This window comes from Pyxicephalus adspersus, chromosome 7 (assembly GCF_032062135.1).
Source record: "Pyxicephalus adspersus chromosome 7, UCB_Pads_2.0, whole genome shotgun sequence".
Taxonomy (NCBI): Eukaryota; Metazoa; Chordata; class Amphibia; order Anura; family Pyxicephalidae; genus Pyxicephalus; species Pyxicephalus adspersus.
Window position 1 is genome coordinate 32,819,324 of NC_092864.1, and position 19,164 is coordinate 32,838,487.

A 19,164-nucleotide genomic window follows, 5' to 3' on the forward strand; every position below is an offset into this window, starting at 1 on the left:
TCATTTTTATTACTATATTTAGTATACAGGAATGCCCTTTAAACTCATCAATGAAGCAGCAAGGTGCAATCCTTCCAATCCCTGCAAGCTGGATCGATCAGACACGGAGGGCAGCCAAGGGGTTAAAGGGGCGTGTCCAGATAAGTAGCTCATTCATGGCCTATGTATGATGTGGGCTGGGCTATGATGCGGAGGGGCGTGGTTAGCGGGCGCAGTCTCTGCTCTCCGGAGCTGTTCAGCTGCTGTCTCTGTCCGTGGTGCTGATCGCGGCCGGGGAGCGGCGGCGGTGGGGGGATTTTCCCCGGGGATCTGAGTATTGGGGGGGAACAAACAAAGCACAGTGCAAGCATGTGCCAAGTGTAGACAGGAGCCCAGGGGGCCCCTTCATCTGCCATACAGCGGAGGCCTCCTGCACCAGGATGGGTCTCCCAGCAGGAACCGTCATCTGCCTACTGCTTCTTACCTGCTGCCCCCACAGGGGCCTGGGGGCCCGGAGTCACGGTGAGTGCAATGCCAGTGCATGCTGCTGCAGAAGCTCTTCCAGGGGTTGGGGATCATTTTGACATTAATGTGCAGGGTCCAAAATCTCCATACAAACTGATATCTGGGGGGAGGGACAAGACCTGGGTATAACATCCATCACCCTGCTAGAAAAAGGTGCTCAGCACAGGGCTGGAGGGATTTTTAACTTTGCTACCTGTTGTTCATGAATCTTCTAATATGGAATTATTTACCATTTATCATTTATGTTGTATTGATGACATTTATATATAATATTGCTGCATTCTCCATTACTTTGCTGCTTGCCTCTCTTTTCCCATGCAGATGATCCTTTCCTATTCCATGACTAATATTTCATGATATTCAATTACTTATACTAAAATGACCTTATTTAACCAATCAGAGTTAAGCATTGTCACCTTTCTGATTTTAAATTGCTGGCAGATTGATTCTGATTGGTTGCAGTTGCTCATTATTGTACTTTGTATTATGATATAAGCCTTTATACAAGGCTACAGATCTTAATTTGTTATTTGAACGTCACCAAAAATAAAGATTTTTATTGTTTTTTGGGTCTTAAAAAAGTACATACCCTGGTGTGTGACTTAAGCTTCTTTGTGAGCCCCTTTTGGGCTCCAAGTTAACACACCTGGGATAAGCATACTTTTCTTATTAATAAGATTGCCTATGATAAAGATACCCATCCTTGTAATGAATGGAATAATAAATTGGTAATAGCATCTCCTATATCCACATATCTCTTGCCGCTGGTATTTTTAAGTATTCACCATTTATCATTGGTGTCACTTGTGCTTAATCTACGAAAGTTGATTGGAGATCGGCTGTTCTATTACCCGACCATTGCTGAAATCCCCAGCAATGTCACAGTTTTTCACAGAATTCTATACTTCTACTGCTGAATTATTCTCTTTGATGGCAACATTGATAATCGGCCTCAGGGGAAACCCCGCAAGACCAGAGAAATTCTTTATAAAGATCTGATGATGTTTATGTGATTTTGGAGAGACTTAAAAATGTGAAAGGAAACAAAATGTGCCAATGCTGAATCATTTTATAGGTGGAAATTTGAGCTTCCTAGATGATTCTTCCCCACCGCCACACTTTTGTAGATGGAGTGCATTGAATCAATTATTGGCTGTCTTTGAGAAAGATGAAAGGTAATTTATTGAGAGCTGGATTCATTTATTAACATTTCTATGCCTATGAATTTGGTGTATCTAGCTATCAGTCAGACTTTTCTTTTTATTTTCTAATCTACATTATAGGATTTGTCGTTTTTCATGAAATGGTGGGAACACAGGAACTATTTTAGGTTTATATTGCTCCATGTGTCTATGCTAGGAAAACTTGTCTTGGTGGCAACTGGGAGACTTGTGGTGACCACTGGAGGTTTTTTCCTGTGACCATTTGGAAACTTGTCTTGGTGACTATTGGGAGACTTGTGGTGACCACTAGAAGATTTGTCCTGATGACTGATGGAAGACTTGTTCTAGTAACCATTGGAAGATTTGTCATGGTGCCCATTGGGAGACCACTTGGAAACTTGTCCTGATGGCTATTGGGAGAATTTTCCTGGTGACCAATAAACGATTTGTCTTGGTGGCCATTTGGAAACATGTCCAGTTGGTCAATGGGATATTTGTGCTGTTGATCAATGAGAAGTTTTGTCCTGGTTACTTTTGGGAGACTTAATCTGGTGACCATTAGGAAACTTGTCCTGGTGGTCATTGGGAAACGTGTCCCGGTGGTCTCTGGGAGATTGGTCCTGGTGACCATTGTGAGAATTGTCATGGTCACTATTGGGAGGTTTTATCCTGGTGACCGTTGGGAGACTTGTCCTTGTGAACTTTCTCTTTTGGCCATTGGTTGATTTGTCCTAGTGGCCATTGGGAGACCAGTACTGATGACCATTGGAAAGCTTTGTCCTGGTGGCAGTTGAGAGATTTGCCCTGGTGACCATTGATAGTTTTTTCCTGGTGACCTTTGGAAGATTTATCCAGGTGACTACTGTCATTTTCACTGGGACAGTAATTAAGAGAACAGCCAACATTTCCAGTGGTCTCCACAACAGGTATAGAGGGAGGTCTTCCAACTAGGACATTTGTTCTGGTAACAACTAAGTTAGAATTTTCCTAATTTGGGCAAAATCTCCTCCTCTTTCCTGTGTGCCTACAGAGGACAGGAAATCTCCCAAATAAAACAGAGAGGAAAAACACATTCAATCAAGGAGAGAAGCTTGTATACCTGTACAAGATTGAAGGGGAGGCTGGAGGTCAGATTTAATAAAGGGGAGGCTGGGGGGCGGGTTTAATAAAGGGGAGGCTGGAGGGCAGGTTTAATGAAGGGGAGGCTGGAGGGCAGGTTTAAGGAAGGGGAGGCTACAGGTCAGATTTAATTAAGGGGAGGCTGGAGGTCAGATTTAATAAAGCGCAGGCTGAAGGGCAGATTAAATGAAGGGGAGGCTGGAGGCCAGGTTTATTATACTCCCTTTCTATACAAAATAAAGAAAAAAAACATTTGGCCTTAAAAAGATTTTAAAAAGAATGTGACTGTCAGCTTGTCATGGTCTTGATCTGGCAGTGCTTAAAAAATCCATGAATATTGATGAGCAAAAAGATTTGTATGTACCACACATTTATGACAGACATATAGTATTTTCATTAAAATGTAGAACACAAAATTCTGATAATGGTAAAAAGATTTCAATGATTGATGCAGCACTTGGAACTTCCATTGATAGCTCTATAAATTAATGTTTATCTAATATTGGGGAAATGATTCATTGAATTCTAGTACTCTCTAAATGGGAATCTTTCCATCACACAATTTCAAGGTATCACTTTACCTATTTATTATCTCGCTGTGTCTCATTGTATTCATTCTTACATTTACTGTGTGCTCTGCATACTGCTGACTTTGTCCTTTGCTTTTACTATTAATGCATACTTAATAGGAGCCATCATCCAAATTGTGATTATTTCATTTTTGCAGTGATGTAAAATGATTCATTACCAGTTTCAACGCTTGGCAAAGTCATATGCTTTTCTTCATAGTTCCAAATAAATAATAAGTGATTTAGAGTACTGGATCAGCTATTCCCAACCAGGGATCCATGGAACCCCAGGGTTCCTCCAAAGATTGATATGGGCTCCTTAAAATGTGGCTAACTGACCTTGTATTTGGCATTGCCTGCATAATTCCGGGGGCCAAAGCCACGTGGAGGGGCCATCTGCATAATACTAATTATCTTGTACATTTTCTATAAGGATAGCGTTCCAGCAACAACTGTAAGGAAGCCATTTTTTACTGGCCCCATGGTATGAGGCTTTTTTCGCCACTGACGCCAAATAAATTGGGTTTAGCAGGGGTTCCCCAAGACCTGAACATATTTTACGAGTTTCTGAGGGTTAATAAGGTTGAGAAAAGTTGTACTAAATCAGCTTTTTTTTCATGGGGAGAACACTTGATATAAATTTCAGGTCTCAGAGAACCCCAGACAATATTTAGCCAAATCATGGTGCATTGGTTGGTGATTAATAGAATGAATGCATCTTACATTGTTGGCCAATGGGAAGCATGCCACCCTTAAAGATACCCAGATAGATATTTAGTGTCAGTGGTAACTGACCTGAGAGGCACAAATTGCTTTTTGCACAAGGACCCCCTAGCAACCCCTGGGGTAACCCTGGTTGAGAAACACTAAACTGGATGTTTCCTATTTTACTTACTGATCAACACTGAGATCTTGTGACTTGGTTTTTTTTAGAGATGTGTTTTATTGTCAAGTCCAGTCAAAGTTAAAATATACACAGCGGATATCTATGCAATATATGCAACCTTCATCTCTCCTTTTTAAAGGGCCATTTCATCTAAAAGGTGTTTTTTTAGCTATGGATGGAGATATAATGGAGATATAACTAGGTGCCATGTGGTTTAATTCTCCCCCATCTCTCAAAAGCTAAAATATCAGATAATCCTCCCAATGATTGAATACAGTAGGACACCCCACTCAGTGAAATTCTTGGGCTTTCCGGTCTACTGGTATTTCAGGAAAAGCCGCCATCAGGTCAGGGATTCCCAGTTCCTCCTATTAGAACCGTGATGTTATCCACTTACACTTCCCTCTGATTTAGGGAGCAATCACTCCCACTAATTCACTTCTACAGCCAATAGGAATCACTATATTCTGTGCACAAATCTGAATTCCCAGGAATAAAGGTTGCAGAGCTTTTTTAAGAAAAGAACATCTGAAGTCTTCAGTTCTGCCTGGAGGAACTATGAAAACCCTGCTTGTTCTGGCAGAAGACTTCATGCAAAATTTACAGAAGACAGACATTTGCCGGAATCAAATTGACTTTGTAAAAGATTTAACTTGGATCTGTTTTCTGCAAATCATTAGGTTTTAGGGAAAGGTACAGCAAGTAGTAAAGTACGAAATCCTACTGAGAATGTCCGGTGCTAGAAGATAGAAAAAAGGCAACGATTGCTCAATCTGTGCAAGCAAAATAATCCAGGATGTGCTCATTCTTATGGTTTGTTCACTTACATAGCCGCAGATTCTACAAGATGTTGATCACATTGCTTGGGAATAGCAGGCTGCAGATTGTGCCGAATGGAGTTCAGCAGAGGCCATATGGAACCCCGCCAGTCATTAGGTACCCTGAACCTCAAGGACAGCAGGCTGTGTACACAGAAGGAGAGGTGAAGGGAAGGCAGCTGAAACGTTCAAGCCTAATTTACTCATGTCACTGTATTATTTTGCAGATTTGGCTTCTTTGAATTGATGTCATGTTAATATGTGAGATGATGACCTTTATCTGTTGCTAGGATCTGTGATGGGCAGGTAACTGAGCGTTGGTGCCGCAGTTTGCAGAGGTGTTCTCTGATAGGCATCATGTAATATTTGTCTAGGAAATGGATATCTGTGTCTACACATTATGGAGCATTTTTCTAGATCTTCTCTCAGTGTGACTATGAAAGCCCTATTGAACCTTCAAAATTTACCAGCTACATACATTCAAGATTACTCAAAAAAACGGTGCTTGGTTACCTTTGGTTTGTTGTCTTTCTAAGGCATCCACAGCCTGCTAAAAAAAAGTCTCCTGCCAGCAGCTGTACTGTGAGGCCCCTGCTGTCTGTGTGGAAGCATTGGTCTCTCTGCAGAGGTCTGACATACCCTTCTTGAGTCGCATACGATCAGAAGAAGCTGCCTGCCACAGGTTTCTTGCTATATCCAGTGTAGCCTGCAAAAAACTTTGATACTTCATGCTACTTCTAGTTTATTTTAATTGTAACCATACTAAGTTCATTATTTTAAATGGCACCAACATTCTGATGTAACTTCTTTCATGACAAAACAAATGTGTAACAATGTGTATTGTTCAGGATTTCATGGCTATTAATCACAATTCTTTTACTGCTCAGATCACCATAAAAAATGATGTGTTAAAGTACTTGGCACATCTTCTTCAGGTTTCAAAAGGGCCTTCCACCTTTTCTGGAGTTTTAGATCTTTGGATTTCCCCCTCTACCCTTCCCTTAAAGCTAAACTCCAGATATGACTTAACCTTTTTCATTCTGCCCCAGCTCCTTCTTCTCCAAAACAAACGTCTCTCCATCAGCAGCTGTGGTCCCATGCCAACCCCGATGCCAGGATAGTAGACCGTAACCGCTGATGCTGGCAGAGACCTGAAGTGATGCAGGAGTGGCGTAGACATGGAGTGGACAGAAAAGAATGACACTGGCAGCCTATTGTTCCATCGTGGTCTGCTGCTTCCATGTCATGACTGTAGGGATGATAGTATACCCCCAAAGTACAGGACATTTTAGAGGCACATACAGTGAAAAGTGTTATGTTTAAAACATACAAATGTAAAATTAATTCTGAAAATAAAAACTGTTCCAAGAACATCATTCATTTGTATTGTCTAAATATCATATCTAACTGCATGTTTTGGACTTGCTTCCTGATAGGGACAGCATTAAACTACACTGGCACAGTGTGTGTCAGCACCAAGGGAGTATATATGGAGGTGCAAAGTGTGCTGCTGCACAAGGACCCTGGATTCCCCTCAACCAATGGGGTCAGGTTTAGCAGGGAAAACCAGTTCGGCCAGTTGTGCACAGGGGCCCATGGTAAGTCAGTTTAGAAGGGGGGACTCAAGTCAGTTCTGCAAGGGGGCCCATCTACTACTGGTCAGTGCAGTGACATGTAGTCAGGATCATAATTGCCATCCTATAACATAAAGTGCCAGAGCAAGGACCATCATCCATCATGATGGTGTCCTTGATCAACTAAAGTTGTTTTAAACTGCAGATTTAGGGAGACTGAAAAGATTTATTAACTTTGCATTAATTTGTTAAAGCTGACATGAGATTTTATAGATTGGCTTTAGATCTACTTTCAGAGGTCAACTATAAAAGTGTCCCCCTTTGCTTGTTTGGAAAAAATATTGAGCTGTGCATATGCGGATTAGGGTCCTTTTGAAGGAAATACGGAGATGAATGAACGCACAGGCATGGAAATTCACTCATACCACCGTGGCCAATCAAGACAAAGCTCCGGAACCCAAAAGAAAAGTAAAGAAAGATTTTCGCACAGCCAAGGGAGCTGCCAAGGCAACTCATAATATGTTTCTGGAAATACAATCTATTATGAATACTGGAGCCAGACTTATCCATCCTTCCCACCGCTCCTCTTCTGATGCATCTCTTTGCAGTTCTCTTCATTGGCTTCCATTTCACCTTAGAATCAAATTCAAGCTCCTGTGCTTTGCCTTCAAATCTCTCCACAGTTCCTGTCCCGCTGACCTGGGAGAAAAATACCCCCCTAGCCATTCTCTTCGCTCCTCCATTGACCTACCAATGACTTCCTTACATGCAAGGTTCCAAGACTTTTCTAGAGCTGCCCGACTCTCTGTAATGGTCTTCCTCATCCTATTCAGCTTGCTCCTAATTTCTGCTCATTTAAAAGAGCACTCAAAACCCATCATTTCAACCTCACCTACCTGTTTTGTCTCCTAAACCCTCACTACCTCCCACCATTTCATACCCCCTATCCTATTGTGTGATACTCCCCCCACCTTCTAGATTGTTAGCTCTTCGGGGCAGGGTCCTCCCCTCCTCCTGTGTGACTGTCTGTATCTGTCAGTTACAACCCCTATTTAATGTGTTGTATAATTTGTTGGTGCTTACCTAAATCCTGTTTATGAATAATAATAATAATGATAATGGAAGCGACAGGCTGAGAAGGGGGGGGGGGGGTTACTACAGGTGTCATTCTTACCTACCCATTCAACATCCAATCATTTTATTGCACATCTCTGCCATTCTGTTTTTATAAACAAAGGTCTTCACTAAAATATAAAGTAAATTACAAATAAACGTATGGATCCTGTTTTCATGAGCAACAAATAATTTGCATACAAATATGTAGGTGATGGGGGATGCACAACATTTCAGGTCCTAGCACCCCTACCATCCTTTCAGTTGCAGCCTTGGAGAAGTTTGGGCCCTGGGCATTTGCCTGCCAATATTCATCCTTTATTGATATAGCAACTCCTAATTGATACAATGTTATACTTGTGCATCATCAATATCGCTTTAAGGAATAAACCAAGCGATGTCATTTGCTGGGCTCTGAGAAGCACTAATAACACCAAGCGTTTTCACACAACCTCATTTACTGCCGCTAAACAAATAAACAGCCTCCTGCCCCTGAGATAGTTGTGGACCTGACCCAAAATTCCAGCTATGATGACATAAAATTGGTGAGGAAATTGCTGGATGTCTGTGTCTCCCAGATGCTCCATCTTCCCTGGAGAGTCATTGGTTTTGCTTTCAGCTGAAAATAGCTTTGTTTTTTCTGTATTGGTCAAATTTTAGCATTCTCTTCTGAAATCCTGCAACTCAGCTCCCAGCATGGAATATTTTCTACCTAAGCATTAGATTAGTGATCTATAGACTGTAAACTTTAACTATGAATTATTGTAGTGGCTTTTAGTCTGTTAAATATACCATTGAAGGGGTTTTCTTTTATCTGTTTGTTAAGTGTAAGGCAATACCTGTTGGTGGTGCCCAAATACCCCAGCACTCTGTGTCATCGGCCCTGATCGGGTAGTCTCTGTGGACTACAGAACATTACCCCATGATATAAGGGATATAAATGTTTTTCATGACCTAGGATCACAATTCTGCAAATCTGTAATGGTAACAGGCAAATTGTCAGCCTACAGGGAGAAGCATACAGTGGGGTAAAAATTATTAAAAAAGGAAAAACCACCCCAGGTCAAGGATTATTCACATAGGGCTTGTTCAGCCAGGAGATGGAAACAGAGGTTCCTGGGCTGCTCCTGGCAGTTGGCACCTTGCCATCCATTCAGCAAGCCGAATAAAACCACTTACTACTGTCTATTCCATATGGGCAGCTATGGGTGTGGTAGGTGGATGTGAGAATGCGATAACCACACCACAACCTCATCACCTGTCTGAACACCGCCCCTAGTCACCATTCTTCAAATATGAACCTAATACAGTCAAAAACATTCCGTAATTACCAACAATGCTGAAATATAGAGACCTTGTGCTGTCCTTGACTTCTGACCAAGTCAAGAATCGACTCCTCCTCTTCTTATTGCTAAACCACGCCTATCTTTCAGCTGTAAAGAACTTTGATTGGGCAGTAGAGGCTGTGACATGTGACCGTTGTATAGCAGGTAAGGTGTTTAGTAAAGGAAGAAGCCATAAATAAAAATTAAATATATTTCATTTTTATTCCTGGACCAGATCCATTTCAAATTTCATGAATCCCATAATAGTCTATCTTCCCCAGTCTTGGAGAGATCTAATGAATCAGGCTAGATGTGTCTTTGGAAGAATAATGTTGTCAGCATTGGTTTGTAATAAATCTCAGCACCTTAGAAATGGCTTTATCAGCTTAGATGAGGCATTTCATCCATTTCTAATGACCCCAATCCAGTGCCCCCTATCTCTTCTCTCCCAGCTCCCTCCCTACTAACAACTATGCGTATGAGATCTAAGTAGTAGGTGATCCCTGTATGCTCCCCAATATATTACCAATACAAGACGGAAACTCAGTCTTGTATTGGTAATTAGTATGGCATTGTGCACTCAGTCAGTGCACAATGCCATACTAATGTGCAAAGTGCTAAAGGAACCAGGTTACACCTCTCATGCCCAGCTGAACAATAAAACCCAATGCCCCCCAGTGAATTGCTGCTCTTTACACTTTATTTTTTGCTGTGAAATTGAACCCATCTTTCCTTTTTATCCAAATAACTCCATTTAAACATTTATCAGGATCTATCACCTCCAAATCTGCTGTAATGATGCACGTAATATTATAAATATATTTTCTTCTATTTATACCTCCATTGGTACAATTCCCCCCCTCTGTGGTTGTAGGCATGTCACTTTTGACCGCAATGTGTGTGCTGATTCAGAGAGTGACGCGTCTCATCCATTCTCCTCCACCCCCACTCCTTCCTGTGACTCATCCAACGTCAAATAATGGAGATGCCCTTTACAATAGCTGATATTCTGCTCTGCTTTGCTTCAATGTGAGACTATCTTAGCATTGCTCTAATTATCCTCCATCCTCTACCCAGGTGATATTATCTGCTTCCATTATCTGCAGCAGCTTAGTGCATGGCGGTCTGTATTACCATAGACTGGGTAGAGGTTGGCACTTCGTTTATTGCATTAGTGGGAAACAAAAAAGTAATATAACTGATATATTGCAGCTTACTTGCTTTTTGAATATGATGGCTGCATTGGTTTCATTTTTTGGGTTTTTGCTTTTTAATTTTATCTGGTGATTGTGGCAATAACAAACTCCTTGTCTTAGAGTGACAACTCTCACCCTAGAAGAGATCGTAGAGTATGATTGGCATGAGCAGGAGGAGATTGTAAAGTATGATTGGCAGGGGCAGGAGGAGATTGTAAAGTATGATTGGCAGGGGCAGGAGGAGATTGTAAAGTATGATTGGCAGGGGCAGGAGGAGATTATAGAGTGTGATTGGAAGGGGCAGGAGGAGATTGTAAAGTGTGATTGGCAGGGGCAGGAGGAGATTGTAAAGTGTGATTGGCAGAGGCAGGAGGAGATTGTAAAGTGTTATTGGCAGGGGCAGTAGGAGATTGTAAAGTGTGATTGGCAGGGGCAGGAGGAGATTGTAGAGTGTGATTGGCAGGGGCAGGAGGAGATTGTAAAGTGTGATTGGCAGGGGCCGGAGGAGATTGTAGAGTGTGATTGGCAGGGGCCGGAGGAGATTGTAGAGTGTGATTGGAAGGAGCAGGAGGAGATTGTAAAGTGTGATTGGCAGGGGCAGGAGGAGATTGTAGAGTGTGATTGGAAGGAGCGGAAAGAGATCGTAGAGACAACGCTCACCTACTGTTAGGTCTGTGGGGCCGTGTTTCCAACATAGGACAGGACTGCAAAACAACTCATCCTCTCCCCTTCCCAGGCAGGATATTGTAGTCATCAAGAAACACTTGGAAATATACTTTCAAAAATTGTATTTGTAAAACTAAATGTCATTTATTCTTGGTTTAAAGGTTACGTTGTGATGGACGTGTGAATAGATGGTCCCAGGTGGCTCACAATGGTTGGCACCTTGCTGGGCACTCAGCCGCTCTAACTGCTGTGCTGCTTCCTAATGAATCAGCTTTTCAGCATTTGACACCGAACTGCTCACTTCCACCCCCATTCATTCCATATGCACAGCTACATATAGGGTTCTTTTTATAAAACAGAGAATCTGACATTCCCTGAAACATTACCTGGTGGGAATAATTTACTGCTATTGAAACACATGGACCTTGAAGATTCCCAAGAGGGAATGTCGGATCCCTTGTTTTATAAATAGAACTCATAGTGTTTCAAATGCCATCATGGTTTATGGTTGTGAGTGAGCATAATTGCACTATAAACCCGCCACCTATTGCTGCTTTTGCCCCTTTCACACCCGCAGTGGAACATTTGGCCATTCCCGGGAACATAGCAAAATGCTGCTTTGCTCACAGGAGCAGCAAACTGCATCACAAATAACACAATTGCACGTGGTTCTGGCTTCGATTCTTCAAAAAGCAACCGTGCAGGCAAAAGGGACTTATAGTAGTGCAAGAAGGAGCAGGTGATGATAGAGTGTTATTAGGAGGTAGTATGAGAGGATGGTAGTGGTATTTAAAATGAAGTAAGAGGTGACAGTAGAGGGTGATTGGAAAGAGGGAAGAAGGTGATGGTAGAATGTGATGAAAGGGTCAGAAAGAGATGCTACAGTATGACTGTATGGGAGAAGAAATATGTCTGTGAAAGCTCTCACTTATCTATGTCATTGTATATCTATTAGTAGTTAGTCACATTCAACTAGACCTGTTCTTGTAATATTGAAAACGGTTTGCAGCCTTTTAAATGCTTCTTCAGGTCTACCATTGTAGGAAATACACTGTCATTTCAATTCACACAGCACAAGCACCTTAACCTATTCACCATGGAATATGACAGTGCAGATTTGTATAGCCCAGCATCCGGAATTAATATTTGTGTGATATAAATGATGTAGTAAATCATACACTGGTAGAACTGATGAAGCAAGTTGCAAAACATCTTGAAAATATAAAGAACAAGTCTAGTTGAATATGAATAAATAATACTAGATTAGGGAGAAGGAAAAGATGGGGGTGCTTGAAGGGGTAGTAAGTAATAATAGTGTGTGACTGAAAGGGAGAAGGAGGTGATAGTAAAGCATGTTGGGAATGGGGCAAAATCTGATGGTAGAGGATGATTGGAAGGGTGATGAATGTAATATTATTGCAAAGGAGCAGGAGGTGAGAAGGTCAATAGATTGGTGTATAATGTGATGAGTGATAGGGTACATACGTAAAAGGAATTTATAAGGAATGTTTTTTGAAGAAACAATGTTGGTGATGTACATTGACTAACATCAGTGATATGCAGAGAAAGAAAGTTTATTAGCAACTGTGGTCTAAAGAGGAGTATATATATCACTGGTGATGACCATTACACACTGTAATGTTGGTAGCTATTTGGGTTTTCATGTGAATTTGCTGAAAACATCCTTTTTTGTGCATTTTGTCATCTGATGCTTGGTCTGAATTGCCCCGAGTGTGGCAGTTGTTCCAAATTATGACAACCATTAATTCTCCCTTTTATTGATTCCACAGGCTGCCTGTTTGATCTGAGACTATGCTCCAAGGAGGAGGTCTGTGTACAAGGTGAGTTTTCCTACTTATGCATCCTCATATAGAATATTGATTTCACATACACACCAAGTGGGCCTTCTAGTCTGACCAATTTCCTTAATAAAGTAGAATTGCAAACCAATTATACACTGAAGTTATAAATACACCATGGGGAAACTGGCTTATCCGAATTTGGCTAATTGGCAGAAGAGATGCAAAAAGAAAAACGAAAATACAGTATTTTATAGCAAAAAAAAAAAAAACAAGAACATTGCAGTTGTTTATTGTTGTTTACACATTGCAAGTTAAATTAAATTTGCTTTAGGTTTGGCCTCTTTACCTCCACCCAACCATTATTTAGATGTCCTCGGGCTAGTCAGGTGATGTGCTGGGCTTTCTTTATCTTCCAAGTTCCAAGGTGGTCTTCCCTGATAATGCCACTGCCCCTTCAGTCCCCAAAACTGAATACAAACAATCATTCTCTGAACTTACAGCAGATTGAGCACCTCAGGGTTCTTTTTAGGTTGGGTGACCATAAGCACTAGGGAATGGTGGCCTAGGTGCCAGGGAAACCAGATCAACACTCCATGCCTATTTTCTAAATCATGTGCAAGGTCTTCTAGGGGAACTTCACCATCGTTTTGCACTCAAGTCCAACTTCACCAACCTAATCCTTGAACTTACTTGGCAAGGTTAGCCCATTCCAAGCAAAGCTTTCACAATTCCAAGTGGGTTCTCTTCTCTTCAGGGGACAATTTCTTTTGGTTCCTAATATCCCCTACCCCAAAAATACCATACTGTCCAGATCAGAGGCTGCTTAAAAAGAGTTTGATTGTTCTAGTACAGATTATTTGACCCGTTACAAAGCCATTCATACATAATTCCTGTAATTTAAATAGCAACAGGGTGCTCTTTTGAAGAAAGTGACTGTCCTATATCATCCACTAGAATGCCTTCTTTACTCCCTGGGGAGCCCTCTAACATCCTGGTGGGGAACATATTAACCAGCACTCTTCTATATCGGGTACCCTATCATGAAAAAGTAATTCAGATCTTCCTCTTTGAGATCCAAAGTCCTGACTTTTCCAACTTTTTTAATTAAAGCCGTGCAACATCTGGTACAAGAGAGTGACCCAACTTCTTTAAAAAGCTGCCATCCGGATCATTAAATGGAAAAACACACTTGTTGCTTCATTATAACTTGAATAAAGGGCACCGTGGTAATGCATGATTCAGGTCTGGGGTTGGAGTTTTAGAATTTAATATTACAGCCTAAACTGCCTTTTAATTTTGCACTCTCCTGGGGTGGGCATTTTTTTATAGCATTCTTTATTTTCAAATTTTATGTATTTTCAAAACATTACAAATAAACATAGGAAATAATACTTCAACAAGAGTTATATTAATAACAAGGAGATTAGGCAGCTCTTGTAATACATCATGTTCAAGGTAATACACATATTCAATGGTACATGGCATGAAACGATACAGAAACAACAAGGCAATACAAAGGTGTACTTACATGGTGGAGAACCGGTAACAATACAATTTTCAATAGTCATAGCAAAGGTCGTAGCTTTAGGAACATATATAACTCATATATTCGGGAGATTTGAGGAATGATTTCCAATAAAACCAGGCAGTTTTAAACTTCTCATCCCTGTCATGGAGAACTGCCATGAGGTCCTCCATAAGCATGATCTCGTTGACAATACAAAGCCACTGGGAATGGATGGGCATGTGGACGAAATCCAAAGCAATGGGATACAAAATTTGGCTGCAAGAATTGCCTGACCATTGAGGTTTTATGAAGGGAAGCTGTGTTGCATCAGAAAGAATGCAGAGTAATGTGTAATCTGTGAACTATTGAGCAATCTCACATACCCAATTCCAGAATGGACGTAGGGCTGGACAAGACCAAAATAAATGGAGCCTATGGGGTGGGCATTTTAATTCTAAGAAATGCCTAGAGATAAGCTTTTAAGTGTAATTGGACAACACTTTTCCAAATCTAAAAGGAAAAGGTTTAATTCATTTATTTATGTTTATTCTATCAAACCTAGATTGTGTATCTTGAATATATATTATTTTTCAGATGGGTTGTTCGGACAGTGTCGGGATCGATCGGAAAGGGACGTGGGACAGTTTCAGGTGACTCCTAGAACTCTGCAACAATTGCAAGGCATTCTACGTCGGCTGTCAGCAAAAGGTAATCAGTAGCCAAACAATCAGCTATAAAACCCCGGTCCATTATTTTTGTAGAATTACAAGATGACAGCATTTTCTTGTGATTGAAGGAACCGGCCTGCTGTGATTGATTGAATTGCAAAGCTCTGTGTAATTTGCATTTTCTACCAGAGTGACTTGCTGCGTCTTTTGACTTTTCCCTTTTTTTATTTTACAATGAATGATTTAGCCAGGCCACACAATTAACTTCTAGCCGACAATTCTAGATTACTAACCATTACTAGAGCAAAGAATGCAAAAGAAAGAAAAAAGAATATGCAAAGTAGATGAAATGTAGAATTAAAGTGTATTTTCTTTTTTCCTATTTTTTTTCGGACAATTACAGGGTTGTCATGGAAGGACGATGTGACGCAGCGAGTGATGGCTCATGAAATGGGTCGTATCCCGCAGCACAAAGCTCTGGAGCCTTTCGATTTTTTGGATGAGGAAAGGTATATTATGATACTGAAGGTGCACAACCTAAACCTAAAACCTAAAAGAACATAGGCTTAAAATGCAAACAGGGAACACGTTTTATGTTCTTAGTCCACTCATAGCTGTAGTTTAGCAAGCCTAGCCAAGAATTTACTGGTGCTGGATCACCGGCATTGCCAGTTGTTTAAAACTTTGCCCATAGTGGGCTTCTTGCTGTCTCCGACATTGAAGTTGCTCTTTCAACCAAATAACATAACTAAGTGAATTTCTATGACCTATACATACATAGAAACCAAGATTTTTTTGCCCCAAGAAGTCAATGTATTAAAATTCTGGTTTACACTGGGGTCACTTATTGGTGGTGGGTATGGATGAGTAGCTTCATTTCCTTGTTCCAGCAGTTGGGTCTTATCTATTCATATCTATCTATTCAATGCCTCTGTTGATTCATTAAGAATACCTGTAGTATACACTCCCCACCGCCATCTTTCTTCATGATTCATTCAGGCTTATGGTAGATAGGAGACATAATGAGGAGTATTTCAAAGTGAAGATGGCATGGATTGTAAAGTACAACTGTGGTTTATGAAGCAGCTGGCAGCAGAAGACACTCGGGTAGACATCAGCTGTACATAGGAGACCTGACAGCTGGAACAAGACGAGCTAGCTATACAAATCTCCTCCAGCAAAGACTTACCTAAATGTAAACCAAACCATCTAGGTTTATGCTTGAGTCATCCATTTCTACAGGTAAATCTTGGAGGCTTAGTTTTTACTTAAATTTCTAGTAAAGCAGTTTCTGGGAGCTCAAATTGTGTATTTTTGCACAGAGTTTTCACAGCTGCTATCCAGAGAGCTGTGATATGATCAAAAGAGCATTAAAGGGCCTACAACAGCTTCTGTTTACTGGTCTTGGTGTTAGCCATATTAGCCATGTGATATGCCATCATCATATAGATATCATTTACCAGTTTGGCCATAAAATGCGTTATATCCCAGGGCACACTAAATGGCATTTATAAAAGTACTAACAAAATAAGGCATCAATTTGGTGTAATTCAATTCCTCATTACTGGATGTGACTAACTGGAGGGGGTCAGATATTTGCAGATATTGACACTTAAAATTCCCCTGTTTTAGATCCCCATTGGCTCACTCACCGGGGCGGACGATTCAGCGTCTTACAAGTCCATTGTCAGCTCAGAGGTGGACCACCCAAATGGATTCTCTCCCATATTTCAAATCAAAGGTTTCATCATCAGATTCTTCATTAGGAGCACAAAGACTTCCTGTGAGCCTCAAGCAGAACTTGTCTCCTTTGTTGGATCGATACTTGGCCTACTTCCTGCTTAGCTCTCAGCCACCCAGTTCACAGGTAAGTCATCTGAAGGGAAAATATTAACAAAAGCCCTTTGCTTCACCTGGAGGCAGCAACATTTCTAGATTATGCATGGCTGGCTGGAGACCTGTAGGTTACCTTTTGTGGTACCATGTTGAGTTTAATGTTAACCTTTGTTTCCTGGAGGCAATATGGCCTTCTTTTCAGGTTCCCAAGACACCATCTGGTGATGTAGACACCTCTCTTTAAGGGAGGTTGGAGGTCAGGCCAGCCTTTCCTAACCAGAGTTCCATGGAACCCTAGAGCTCCTCCAGGAGATTTGCTAGAGGTTCCTTAAGCTTTGATTTTCCATTGGTTTCTGCTGCATAGTCCATGAGCCAATACCACTTGGCAGAACCAGCAGTATGACACCAGAGGTTATTGTAGCTTTTTTTAGGTGTGGCATTCAGACCAACTCTGTAAGGGGATCATTATTCCAAAGTGACCACTAATATTAGGAACATTCCCACAGATACCCAGTGCATTGGTTTTAGCAAGGGTTCCATCTAACCATCTATTTGAAGATCAATGTACAGTAAGTGACATTTATGGGGCTGATGATAACATCTGCATTATTTTGCATAGACTATCACCATGAATTTGTTTCTTTAGATTTGTTAGATAAATGTCTTTTTCAGTGCCCCAGTTGTTATAAATTGATGCTTTCTCTGTATTTCTGTGTAGCTGGGATATCAGGAACCCAACCGTGGGAGAAACTCACAGCATTTCTTTGCTGCCGCCACTCACTCCTGGCCAGAAGGCACTAGGCATGTTGTCTATGGGAGGCTCCAGGGTGGACCAGAGTCCCCTTTACCTATTCAGTGGCCCAGTGACACACACCATTCCTGGGCAGAACTAAGAAGGAAGCTTCCCCGTGATAGTATGGACAGCAACCTAATGGATGATGTTCTGGACAGTTCTGAAAGGATTGAAAGGATGAGCCAGATAACTGAAGATGACCTGAATCATCGGCCAGAAGAAGAAGAAAGAACCCTGAAAGGTCTGTGTTTAGTTAACTGTTAGTAGATTTAAGGGTAAGGCAGGGTGATGAAAGTGGTTTACTTAATGCGCAAAGCCAGCAGGGTCCCAGGGCTTTTCATTATACCAGCCAGAGGCTGTATACAGTGTTGTTTAGTAGCAGTTACCATTTATACCTGAATTTAAACTAATAATTTTTTGCCCTAAAATTGTCAGTAGAATAAGAATCTTGGTTTATACTTGGGTGACACCTAGCGGCATGTTTTGAGACTGCATTTTGTCTCTCTCTGGTTTGACAGATCAGAGATGTTTGTAATAAGCTTTACATGAGGACACTACGCCGTCTACTGGTGGCGAACCTTAATGCACAACAGATCATTTCAGAGCAAAAGACCCATTAGAACTAACTCAGAAGTACAAAATGGCTTTAATCTGTAAAAAGGAGGGGGAAAGATATACAGGCTGAGCCTATGTTATTTTATTTTCACCCCTTTTGAATAAACATTTTAAAACTAACATGCCAATGGATGCAATAATTCATATTTGTTTTTTTGGCATTTCTTTTTATTACTCTTGATGTTAGCATTGAGTGTCAAATGTTGTGCCCTAGGTATATACTTTAGTCAAAGCATTTTTCCTGTTTTTTCAGGTAAAAGTTGGTACCTTGGATTATATGCAGATTGGTTTAAACTTGAGTATATAGAGTAAATATAGAAATGTTTTCTGCTGGAAATTGAACTTTTTTTCTCTTGGAATTTTATAAATTTAAAAGTTTAAATACTATTAGTACATCCTGTTCTTTTTTTAGTATTAATCTACTGCTTTGCTTGCTTCATTAAAGCTGGCTATACAATTTACCCCCAAGACTCCCAAAGCCTTCCTATTTAAAATGCTCACAACCTATATACAGTATTTTACATTCGTTAATACTTGTTTTCTCCTTCGGATAGACAGCGACACATAATGATCGATCCTTTTAATTCCAGGTCCTATGGGGAAGCAGAGCATGGTGGAGATGCAGTCTGTTCCAGATGTGCAAAACTTAGCAGGAGTGTTTGAAAAATACGGTGTAGACTTGAAACAGCTCAGCGAATCACAACTGGAGCAGCTGTCTGCTTTTCTTCAGCTTATCCAATCAGATGCCCTACAGAACCAGGGTGAGGAAATCACATGGTAGGGACTATAAAGAGCATATGTAGTCAATACCCATTCATGTTTATGGTACATGTCAAAGATTATTGTTATTAATGTTGATATACTAAGGGAATATAAGCTGTTCACATAGCAAAGTGAATTATTCTCTTTGCAAGGATAATTCACTTGGCTTAGTAATTGAGATGAAGCTCTGTTGATTCAGTTTTGCTTGTACATGATTGGGTATTCTTTGCAAAGTGAGTTTAAAAAAA

At 40.8% G+C, this 19,164-nt stretch overlaps 1 protein-coding gene across 1 annotated transcript in view; it reads left to right on the forward strand.

Annotated features, from left to right (window-relative positions):
* The first annotated feature begins 233 nt into the window (after positions 1-233).
* Positions 234-19,164, forward strand: part of PTPRN (protein tyrosine phosphatase receptor type N) — a 51,770-nt gene continuing 32,839 nt past the window's right edge. The window contains exons 1-7 of the mRNA XM_072419082.1: positions 234-501; positions 12,724-12,774; positions 14,837-14,950; positions 15,314-15,419; positions 16,543-16,777; positions 17,465-17,780; positions 18,745-18,931. Of these exons, the coding sequence (XP_072275183.1) occupies positions 420-501; positions 12,724-12,774; positions 14,837-14,950; positions 15,314-15,419; positions 16,543-16,777; positions 17,465-17,780; positions 18,745-18,931 (1,091 nt within the window). The 5' untranslated portion in view covers positions 234-419. The remainder of the gene's footprint in view (positions 502-12,723; positions 12,775-14,836; positions 14,951-15,313; positions 15,420-16,542; positions 16,778-17,464; positions 17,781-18,744; positions 18,932-19,164) is intronic.